The sequence below is a fragment of the Engraulis encrasicolus genome, chromosome 14, assembly GCF_034702125.1.
Source record: "Engraulis encrasicolus isolate BLACKSEA-1 chromosome 14, IST_EnEncr_1.0, whole genome shotgun sequence".
NCBI classification, from domain to species: Eukaryota; Metazoa; Chordata; class Actinopteri; order Clupeiformes; family Engraulidae; genus Engraulis; species Engraulis encrasicolus.
The window spans coordinates 14084449-14096617 of NC_085870.1; the positions used below are offsets into that span (position 1 = coordinate 14084449).

The following is a 12169-nucleotide window of genomic DNA, read 5'->3' on the forward strand; positions in this document are numbered from 1 at the left end:
GGATATAATGTGTTTTAGATGTTATGTGTGTTGGTCTGCTCTGGACGTTGTATCTGTTATGAGGTGAATAAAACCTCTGAATAGGTGGTCTTCCAAACAGTGCTGTGAGATAAGATAAACAGTTTCAAGAGGGAAGTGTTTACTGGTGTTTATGCTCAACTGCAGCCCTGTCCTACTTGTCGCCCTAAAAAAAAGCTGAAGGGCTGGAGCAGAGTAGAGACAAGCTGCTACTATTGTCTCAGTGAGTCTGAGGGAGACGTGAAGAATGCTCTGTAAGGTGCAGGGACGGAGCTATGGGGGGGGCCTTCTTGCACTGCTGTTGGGGGCCCTATTATGAGCTTGGCAGTCCGTAGAGGGGCCCACTGACCTCTATAGACATCATTGGTGGGGCCCTATCAGTGTTTTGCCCTGGGGCCCTGTGTGTGAAATTGTTCCGCCACTGGTAAGGAGTCAACTGCAGGTTACACTACAGTACACTATGCCCTTCCTTCAGCAGCAATGCACAGGGTCCGGAGCAGAGCAGAGCGGAGCTAACGGCAGTCACGCGTAGCATGAGGTAGCGAGTGACTCAGACATTCTCTCGTCTCCCTGTACAGAAGCAGATGACGGGAGATCTGAGACCTTGGCTGACGTTAACCCTACACACACACACACACACACACACACACACACACACAGTCGCATGACACCCAACTGTCTACTGAGGGAGGGATTTATGGAAAAGGAGCAGAGGTTGGTTTCCCACTGAAGAAACTACAGTAGAGTGTCAAGAGTTTAGCTGTGTAGGCAACTGTACTATTTTGGCTAAGATGACCTAAATGACTGAGAAAGAATCTTCATAGACATGTAAGCCCAAAATGAATCTTTATCAAATCCTCTGAGGCACTTTGACGTATGTGTACGCAACAACCACAGAAAAGCCAATTTTTTTCCGTTTTTTAAGAGAACATCTATTAGAAGAGGGTATGTTAACTGGCTTATTCTAGTTCATTTAACTGATCACCACTGACGTGACAGGCCTACGCACACTGACCCAATTTTATCACATCTTGATCTCACTTTGATGCCAGCAGCCAAGTTCACTCCGTGCTCCATGAGCTGGACTATGCCCCCGATTATGAAACCGCGAGCCACACATACCTCCCACCCCAGCCTGATTAGTGAGGAATTCATTAATCCTCAGGAAACGAGCCGTGTTTCCCCTCTCTCTCTCTCTCTATGACCTTACAAAGAGAGAAATCAGCCTGCCTGCCAGCTAGCCATTCAACACTCCTTGATTCACACAAGGTCTTTACACAGTGTGAACGTGCAGTGGCCAACGGTGTTGCTCAAGGTCTCCATTGGTGGCATGATGAAAGAGATGAGGAGGGGACGCTAATAGGATTGAGGGAGGTAATCTGGGAGAGAGGGTGACCCGATGCAATGCGGCACACACAGGCTGCGTCACCTCACCACACGCACGCCCCTAATCTAGAGCAGACTTCCTTCCTGCAGACTCATCTTAGAACACTTGGCAATGAACTTCGTCTTTTATTTTGTTGAGGACTGCTACTACTCAGGGGGAAAAGTAAACGGTCTCTTCAGCTTGCCCTCTGCTTGTTTCATGGGAGTCAGGGAAATGATTGCTTTGCCAACGTCATCATACCACTATGTTGGGAGATATAGATCTATGGTGAGGTCAGCAAAAATGATTGCTCAAGAGAATGTTCTTGCTCTTAATTGCGGTCATAAAAAAGTGCTGTATGGGAATTGTCATGAGGACATCAGCAAAGCAGGCTGATATTAATGACAAGGTCAGCAATCTCTTGTCTACGACACAGTAGCAACCTGGTAACTCGTTTACAGATTTGCACAGCACACTTTATCAGTTGTTATTCTACTTTCTTGACCTGAAAAAAAAAGAAGAAACCTCCTGTACACACATCAAAGACCAAAGAAATCCAAAGAGGAGCTGACGTAAAACAAAAGCAAGTTTATTATTACTTTTTTCCATTCGAACACAGATATACAGTAAAAGACAGAGGTATCTGAACATGTCAAATAACAATATTCATTAATATTATTATTATAACATTAATAAGATGGAATGTAGTCTCAATCTCATTCACGTTTTTCTTTTTTTTGTTGTTGTGTTCAATTTTTTTGTTTTTAGTTTTATTTAAGAAATATGTCAAATAAATAAAGTTCTATATAGTCTCTCTGCTTGTCTAAGTAGCTATCCGAGTATAATCGCCACTTCTTCTTCCCATGGGAAATGTGCTCTTTCCACACGGCGCATTTCCCTCTCGCACGGCCAGCTGTCCACTCCACCACGCTCCCATCTAGAGGCACAGCTGGAGGCGAAAACGAATGCAAAAAGCACACGTCTCAGTTTGAAATCTTTAAAAACTTCTGGAATGGGTCTTGGGGACCAGTTAACATCAGTCTTTGTTGTCTCAAAAGTGTGTGTATGTGCAACAAGGTGCTTGTGTATGTGTGTATGTGTGCATGTGCATGTGTGTCTGTGTTTTTTTTGCTTCGCCATGTTGGCCAGTTTTTCTCTTCTGAAGCTTCTGCTTTTGAGTTCACCAAAATAGGGGAAGGGGGGACTTGTAACAGTAACATGGCAAGTTGCCAACAGGGGGGTTGGGGTTGTGGATGTTTGCTTCAGTCACAGAGTCAAGTAAACAGAAGATAACAGGAACACTGCCTTTCAGTGTCACCAACATCGACCCTTTTTATATCCTCTAACACAAACTCATGAGAAAGAAGAAAAACAAAAAAGAGCGAAAGAAAAAAACACAGAGAGAAAGACACGGGTGGCCAGTGTGCGGTAGTAACCACCGTAGGTCCTCGGCCCGACAGGCCTGAGGGGATGGGGGGGCGGGGAGACAGGGAAAACACGAGCCTTCGCACACCCTCATATTCGCCCTCTCCGCTCCGAGAAGACAGAGAGAGAGGGGCCCATCAGGAACGAAGCGCTCCGTCCAAAACACCCCGCCGCGCATCTGTGCACGCAAAAAGCACGCGCATGGGTGTGTGGTGCGAGTTGAGCGAGCATGTTTGACTGATACGTAGTTATGTTCTTGCCGCCATTTCGAGCAGCCAGGCGCGTACAGTACAACCTCGACAGCTGGGCTCCTCAGTCCTCAGTGCTGTGGTCCTCCAGCTGCGTGATGATGGTGATGAGGTTCTGTAGGCCGAAGATGTAGCCGCTGTCCTGGCCCTCGTGCACCACACTGTCCTCGCCGAAGTGCCGGCACGTGGTGTGGGCAAAGTCAATCATGCGCACGTCCACGTTGGGCTCCTGCTGGGAGCGCGTCCCTCGCCGCGAGCCCGCCGAGCTCACCACCCCGCTGCCGTTACTGCTGCTGGAGCTGGAGCTGCCGTTGCTGCTGCCGCTGACCAGGCTACTGCTGCTGTGGCTGTGGCTGAGTCCCAAGCCGCCTGCACTGCTGCTGCCGGCCACGTTGCTGCTGCCACTACTGCTGCTGCTGCTACCGGTGCAGCTGCTGGGGCCGGCCACCGCCCCGCTGTGGTGGGGGAACCCGAAGGCCCCCTCCTGCACCGCCTCGTCGTCCTCCTCCTCCTCATCGTCTTCCTCGTCCTCCTCTGTCTCGTCCTCCTCGTCTTCCTCTTCGTCCTCCTGGTCCGAGAGGCCCTCCTCGTCGGTGCGGCGCGCGCGTGGCGGCTCGCCGTCGTAGATGATGAGCAGCGAGCTGGAGTAGAAGCGGTAGGACTCGCAGGACTCCAGGGCCGCCTGCATCTCGCGCAGCCGGCGCAGCACCGGCGACAGCAGCTCGCCGCGCAGGCGCTGGCCGTCGTGGAAGAACTGGTAGATGGCCTCCTTGAAGCCCGGCAGCGTCAGCTTGCGGCCCTGGTACTTGTTCATGAACATCAGCTGGCTCACGCCTGCCTGGTACACCTGCGAGGGACAGGACAGGAGGGAAAGAAGTGGGGAAGAAGAGGAGACACCAACAGGTTAGCATCACTAGTGTTTTTAGCTGCATGGCTGCATGGTCTATGGCAATGGCCATTCACCTATGTGTGGAATCAAATCTTTCCAAATTTGGGGATCCTTTAAATTACACACCCAAGCTTCAATTCATTTCAATAGCAAATTGTCCGGTTATGCTGTTTTTGCATTATATTGTGAAAAACTGGTGGGGACAAACTAGGTTTCTCTCAAAAGTAGTATGGACATGTCCCCACCATTCACACCTAAAATTACACCCATGAGTACCAGTGCTTATTTGATACTGGGGCATATTGGTAAGGATGACTCAAAGCCTACATGACTGAGGCAATGCCTTAAAGTGATACTGTCCCATTTTTGGAAATCAGCTTATTTTACACCTCCCCTTGAGTTAAATAATAGGGTTTTACCGTTCTCCTGTACTTTCAACCGTTCTCTGGTTATGGCAGTGCAAATTGCCAAGCCAGCAGTTAACATTGAGTCCTATGAGACCAGTTAGCCGCCAGCTGGTCTCATAGAACTAACTATCCATTCATTTCAAATGAATAGAGGAAATGGGTAAAGTGATAGGCAGAGCAATGCCCAGTCCCTTGGCCCCCGATGCCCACCTGCATGCCACACAGGCGGACCCCGATGCTGGCGGAGGTGCTCTGCTGGCACTTGCGGATCTGCATGGCCTTCTTCTCCTCGGTGGCGTCGTCGCCGTGCTGCCGCGTGCCCATCTTCAGGTCCAGCACGCACGGAACCTTGTGGCGCCACGTCAGATTCTCCAGGAGAATGAATTCTGGGAATTCAGAGTCAAGGACCAACAAGCCAAACAAGAAGAAGAAGAAGAAGAAGAAAAAAAAACCCTGAAAGTACAAGAAACAAAAGAAAGAATAAAGAAAGCCTATGACAGCACTCGATCTCTCGCTTGCCCAACTCCCAGAAATACCCCAAACAAAAGAAAAAAAAGAAAGCAGAGGAGAGTGCAGAAAACAAAAGAAAAGGCAAAGAAAACCTATGACGACACTTGCTCTTTCCCTTGCTCAACATCCGTGAAATACCCGAGCACACACTGAACCCGAAACCTGATTGCCTAGCACGGTGACATAAGCGTTCCACAAATATTAGGTAGAACAGCATTCCTCACAGTCCTACTTTCCATCTCTACACTACGGTACGGTTTATTGTTTCTTTTCCCCATTCATTGTGTCACTCGATGACTCATGTCAAGTACTCTAAGGATTAATTCTTTCCAATTCCTCTGTACACTGTGGAGTGGCGTCACTGCCATCAGATCCAGGTCATCGTTGCACCTCGCTTTTTCTTTAAAGTTTGCCACCGTATCTGTAGGTCTTTAATAAACATCTAATCTTGTCTCTTGAGTGTTTGAAACCATGTATATTTGCTGCTATTTCTGCCCCATATGCTTACAGACTAGCGGGCTAAAGCTGTCCTCAACGAAACTTGTCCCGGGTAAAATAAATACAAGTTTAAGCAGTTTCTCAGTGGTGAGGTGACGGTGAGTGATAGCCAGATTAGGTTGTTGGTAAAGGATACTGTATTGGTTGCGGTGCTTGGCGTTGTCCTTCATGCGCTGGAGGTGCCGCTGGTGGCACTTGAGGCTCCAGGGGTTGTGCTTGAGCAGGGGGGCGGCGTTGCTGCGCTCTAGCGTGTAGTAGAGCACCTCGGCCTGCTTCAACCACTCCAGATCCTCCTCACGCTTCAGACTGAAGAGAGACAGGAGGAGAGAATGGGCAGAAGAGGGAGAGGGAAGAGAGAAAAAGAGGGAGATAGTCATCAACCTTGTACATAATAAAAAAAATGCGTCAGACTGAATCCACGTGCACAAGAGAAAAGAGGGAGAGGGAGAGGGAGAGATAAGGAAGCATGGACAGGAAAAAATTAGTGTGTGTGTGTGTGGGTGGGGTGGGGGTTAAGGCCAGGATACGACCGTTAGGGGGGAAACGTGACAAAGGAAACACACCCTAGAACTGGTGGAGATAGGAAGATTCATGTACACACACACACATACAAATACACTCATGCATGCATGCACACACGTACTTACGCCCGCTCGAACACACACACGCACACACACTCAGGCCAATTGGTTCTGACTCTACCCATGACACACCCATTTCCCCCATCCCCTATTTCTCGCTGCCAAATACTGAGAAAACTGGTGGGCTGCTTGATCAACTCTTTTTTTTTACGGTTTCTGAATACAGCGATACCAGAAAGGATTAAGCCGCTTGCTTGTTTTTTCTGACAGCTCGGTGAAAAGGACGCCTTCTCTCTCGCCTTGCGCATAGCTGCTGACGCAAGCAGAATTAGCCCCCAGGCGCTGAGCGGTAAGTGCGGTGGCACGGACATAATGACTCATCCGAAAAAGTTGTTTCTACTACAAGCAGAGGGCGGGTGGGTGGCGTATACACAACATACATTAGCATACTGTAAGTGGTAGTAAGTGTGCACCGTCAACGCATCGCTCGTCTGTTGGGAGAAGGGCGGTGAGAACAGTCTCGATTGTTCAGCGCCGCAGCTGTTAACTGAGCTATGGGTTCGTAAAGTTCAAGCGCCGCCTTGAGACAGCCCCCATTAAGTTATATAAACAAAACCTGAATTGAATAGAGACGGTGAGAATGACCCTCCTCCCCACCCCAAACCCTGTACCCATCCCCCATCGACGCCAGCGTCATCTACCGGAGGTCAGGGCTGAATCACCCGCGCTCTGGCCTGCTTACATAACCTCCACTGGCGCGCAGTAGCAACTCTGGCAGCCAGTCAAACGGCTCCAGCTAGTGCAAAGAGCCGGGGATGGGAGACTTCCCGCTCGGGCCAGCTGGGCCCCAGTATGTCAGCGTGCTAAGCCCCTCTGTGAGAAGCTGAGGTTACTCCGAAAGCCACGCCCTGGCGGCTAACACACTGGACACTGCCACCACCGCTGCCCCCACCACCACCACCACCAATGGCTCGCTGAGATGCTGATGCCTCTTTTTTTGGGGGGGCGATGGCGGATTATCTGGCCTTGGCTGAGACGCAGCACTGAGGTGTACCTTACCTCTGCTTTGTCTCGTCATTTGAACTGAGTGACGCGGGTGAGAAGGGGGTGATGGGCGGCCAGGGGATGACTCAGGGGGAAACTGTTCTGCTTTGCTTTCGCTTTGCTTTGTGTGACCATATCTGGGTTTGTGATCTTCGGAACAGGACTGGATAGATAGAGCACCCTCCCAGTTCACAATTGAAGATGGCTATGCAGTACAAGCATGTTGTGGGAATGATACAATGTATTCCATTCATATTTAGTTTTTTCATTATGTTTCATGGTCATCAACCTTCATAATATTCAAATTTAGTCGATGGTACATTATTATTACAGTCAACTCATTCGAGAACCCTTTACAACCCTTTGCGAAGTGTTGGTCTGAGTATGACCAATGGGACACATTATGTGACTAGATTCTTAGCAGACAAGAGGGTCAGTCTGACCTCCCTACCGCTGTTGCCAAGGCAATTGGAACACACCAAATGCCACTGTGTCACATTGATTTTTCTGCCTGCCTCCTTCTCTCCCGCTCCCGCTCATCATGGCTACTCTTGCTGGTGTCCTGTCGAAACGGACTGCTTCATAGTAATTCATAACATAGCCCAAACCCTAAACCCTGTTTCTCAAAAGTGTTGTTGCTAACCAGTAAACAACTTAGTAGGTTGCCTGTGGGAAACTCCAAGTGTGTTAGCTTAGCGACGATTGTGTTGAGAAACACATCCCCTGATACTGGCTTTGTACCTCAGCTGGAGGGGTAGTACTAGGCTATATGGACTGTACTATATTGTTTCTCACCTCTTGTCCTTGTCCTTGCGTGAGTTGCGGGCACGGTCTTTGCCGTAGCCCTCGTTGTCTAGTAGCATCTTGTTGTCCCACTTCCTCTTGTTCTTGGGCTCCAGGTCCGAGGAAGGGGCCACGTTCTCCAGGTCGCTGCTCACCTCGCTGTGGCTGTGCAGAGGGTACGCGATCAGGCACAGGTTGCCCTCCTCGTCCTCCTCAAAACTAACAGAGACCACTCCTGGAGATGGAGAGGGAGAAAGAGACGGGAGGGGAGCGGAGAAAAAAATACACAATTTAATATGCAGCTAAAACACCTGGCATTGGGAATTTAGCATCAGAGCAGTATCAACAATAAAATTGATTTTTGAATAAAAGTAAGAAAAAGTAAGCCAGATCTCCCAGAATCAGCAGAAAGTCAGAAAATCTAGGATTTCAAAAGCATCTCTTACCCCCATCTCGGTTTTTTTTGGCTCTTATAAAAGAGAGAGATTTGCTACAGAACAGTCTGCACAAGCTCCTCTTAACCTGAGATTGGAGATTAGACAGGTGTGCAGCAAACAGAGAGAGGGACAGAGATACTCCAGAGACAGAACAGATATAACAATAAATAACACTCTCACAGTCAGAGAAAGCGCTAGAGGGTGAGAGACAGAGAGAGACAGAGAGAGAGAGAGAGAGAGAAAGAGAGAAAGGGATAGCGAGGGATACCATCAATACACAGGGGGAAACAGCAAGTCGGGGTAGAGAGGAAGGCAGAGACAAACAACAAAGCTGACAATAAGCATGTGTGAGTGTCATCAAAAGATATCATCTTTTTGTCACATAGAATAAAATGAAATATGCACATCTCCCAAGGAATACAACAATGATCATAAGAAAATGAGCCCACGCGAATGGAAAGAAAATGACACGAGACCAGGGAAATGTGCTAAAGATGAAATCCTTTATTTGCATTGAAAAGCAAACAGTTCATCTTTCAGCAATGGCCTCTAAAGCAAATGAAAAGCTCAAGGACAAGACAAGCCATGTCTATGTCAATATGAAGGAGGTGCAACACAGCAGTGCACAAGATAAGATGAGAGGGGACAACAACAGAGCAAAAGGTAAAATCATGTTCATCAGGTCAGCAAGTCCATGAAATCAGTCTCTTTCTGTTGTCATAAAAAATGAACATGATCTTTCAAAAAAGGAATAAAAAAAATCTTGTTTCTTCGTGAACACAGTGTTTTCCATGATTAGGGTTAGGGTGTAATTAGTAATAGAACAAAAAAAATAAAATAAATAAAAACAGGAGACTAATTATGAGTCTCCGTTGGGGGATGGGAGAGGATAACAGGTGTGGATGAGTCCTTGGAAACAGGCTCTGAAGGGCCATTTCAGTCCAGTCACTTGGGAAATAAATTCCCTTCTGGCCCATCAAACCGTTAGTACAGTCAACCCTCACCCACCCAAAAAAGTCTCTTTCGAACAGTCACCCATCCCCAAGTGTCCTTTTCCACACCTACTCCGGCCCAACCCCCTGAAAAAAACATCCCCAACATCCCAAATAAGTCCTGATTCAAACATCGTAACATATTCGTGTTTTGTCACCCTCCATACCCCACCCAATTCTTCTGTTAAAAAACAAAAACACTTCCCCCATCCAAATCCCCTTCATGGCGGTAATGTGTGTGTGTGTGTGTGTTTGAGAGAACACAGGGGGGTATTGGTCTGAAACAAAGGTATGGGGGGGGGGGTTGTTTCACAGCACACGGCGGTTGTGTAACTAGCCACAAGATGGAAGGTGAGAGAACAGCTTCAGGCTAATGGGAAGGAACAGAGAAATATCAAGAGATACCGAAAGATAGAGAAAGAGAGAGGGCACAATACAGAAATATACATACTGTAAACCCACGGATTCATACAGACATTTCAGTCATCTGAAATAATGGTTTAAATCTCGTCACCACGGTTAATCCACCATGGCCAAGGACATTTGTTTGTTCTACTGAGTTTCAATCTATCTCACAAGGCAATAAGATCACCACTCAAACACAAAAAAACATAAGGCACCTGGCACTCCAAAACAGTGAAAAAGTGCGAAAATTCAGGAACAGAAACTATGTTTTCTGGAAGCATTATGAATGCGGAACGTGCAGGAGACAGGCACTAGGACCCAGATGCTCCTTGTTTTTCTGACTCGGCAGCCTTGGAGACTGATGTCACTGCTATGCAAATTTAACCCTTCCTTTGCCACGGTCTGACTTTCTCCCACATGAATCCTGGCTTGTTTTTACAGTACATGTCAACATAATGAATGGTGGTATAGTAAAAGTCAGTAGATGTATCACTGTATTTCCCAGACATAATAATCTATTAGACAACAATGTAGGTGTTTCTGGTGGAAAGACAGACATACAGGCTGATTTTGGACAACAATTTCTACAACAATCCAGTCAACACATAAAGAGTAGAATAGGGACAGGTTAGTCATCATCAACCTCACAGTCCATCTTTGTTCACCTTACTCCCATTTTCCGCTCTCAGGTCATGTAGCAAAAACAATAGTGTGCTATGTCCACAAGGAATGACTTACCTCATGTTTCGGCCTCTGGGCCACCTAATGGAACACATTTACATTGGAGGGCATCTGAATTACAGCGCCCCCATCAGGTTGGTCAGCCACCCTCCCCACACCTACCAGCGTCCTGGCTTCCCCTTCTTTCCTTTGTCATAAATCCTTCAAACACATCTGAGACGAATCCTGTTCCCACACCGTAGTGCCAAAAGGCTCCTATAATCTCAAACAGCACCAGGCAATAATAGCATTGCGGTAACACCATAACGACAGACAAACAGTACAGACACGGACGGATGCACTTGCCAATAACAGTACAAACCCTTCTACAACCATGTATGCCCCAATCCCCTAGAAGACAGTACATGGTGAGTAAGAGAGAGAGAGAGAGAGAGATAGAAAGACAAAAGAGATTGTAAATCAGCATGGTTATCAGCCATGGCACAGCAACACAAACAACCGGAGGGGTGCTTGCTCAGTGCTTGGTGGTGAGGAGTGAGAAGAGGGTGGGGGGGGAAGCATGCAGACGAGGAGAGGCGGTGTTGGGGGAGAAGGAGACAGAATGGAGGTGACGGGACTGCAGAGCGCTCTCTTACCTCGGTACTGCGGGGTGAACTTGCGCATGGCCGCGGGCAGGCTCTTGTAGAACTGGTGCTCGCGGGGGATGAGGGGCTTGCAGATGGTCTGCTCCCCGAAGCGCAGCACGCACGAATGGCCCCCCACCTGGTGCACGAAGGGCTCAAGGAGAACCCCTTTGCCCAAAAAAAGCTGCTGCTGCTCTGCCTGCTGCATCGCCTCTATCGCCGGACTCATCCTCTACGGGCATTAGACTCCTAGGCTCCGGACAGTCCGGACCCGACAGGAGGCAACACGGTGCGCTGGGGAGGAGGCAGCGATTTAAGGCAGCGAAGGCACAAAGGAAGGCAGCTTGCTTCCTCTTACTGTAGCTTGTTTGTCTTCGAGATTCTTCGATCTTCTTCTTGTATTTTCTTCCTTTTTTCTCCCTGCCCTTGGTGCGGTAGGCTTCTGTTTAAAATCCTAGTGGTTCTTCCCTCAGTGTGGTGGCTGTATTAATCCCCCCCTTGGTACAGGAGAGAGTACTGCAGGAAAAAACAAAGAGGGAGAGAGAGAGAGAGAGGCAGGAAGGAGGAAGAGAAACAGAGACGAGAGGAGAAAAAAATATCAGCCTGGCTCTCTTAAAATCCTCCTTTGTGTTTTGTTTTCTCTGATCAGGGAGAGCTTTTCCTGGCAGTGTTGTCTGTGCTGGCGAGTGGAGAGTAGAAATTGTTAAAAAAGGCTTTTCTTCTCTTGTCCCTTTTGCGACAGCTGTGGCTTTGTGCTGACTCACACGGACGCTGCGCTGCGCCACTCTCGCTGTGCAAAACTGGTCTGACACCCTGCTCTCGCACTGGACTGGTAAAAATGTCACAACGAGAAACGCTGGCCCCACCCACTGCCTGCCAGCTGGCCAATCACACGCGGCCGTGACAAGAGGTTGGGTGGCAACCAGAGAGAGGCGAAGGCAGAGCAGGCAAACAAAGAGAAGGGAGAGAGACCGAAAGCTAGAGAGAGAGAGAGAGAGAGAGAGAGAGAGAGAGAGAGAGAGAGAGAGAGAGAGAGAGAGAGGGAGAGATGGTTGGGGGAGGGGAGCAGAGGAGGAAGAAAGGCACAAAAACATGGGGAGGTGGGAGCAGTGGTGGTGGTGGTGCTGTTGCCGGTGAAGGCAGCTCGACTCAGCTGTTTTTCTCCAGCAGGCTGCCTGAGGAAGCAAGCGCTGGAGGACAGCCTGGCCAAGAAGGAGCGCACAAAAGGGGAGAACAGGGAGGAAAAGCTGCCTGGCAGACCT

General features: G+C 48.6%; 1 protein-coding gene across 1 annotated transcript; it reads right to left on the minus strand.

Annotated features, from left to right (window-relative positions):
* Positions 1-1952: 1952 nt before the first annotated feature.
* Positions 1953-11729, minus strand: LOC134462122 (inositol hexakisphosphate kinase 2-like). Its single transcript, XM_063215004.1, has 5 exons — positions 10920-11729; positions 7782-8004; positions 5498-5667; positions 4564-4739; positions 1953-3904 (listed from the first exon to the last, which is right to left on the minus strand). The coding sequence occupies exons 1-5, from the start codon at positions 11134-11136 to the stop codon at positions 3122-3124; spliced, it is 1569 nt and encodes a 522-aa protein (XP_063071074.1). The 5' UTR covers positions 11137-11729; the 3' UTR covers positions 1953-3121.
* Between the last annotated feature and the right edge of the window lie 440 nt (positions 11730-12169).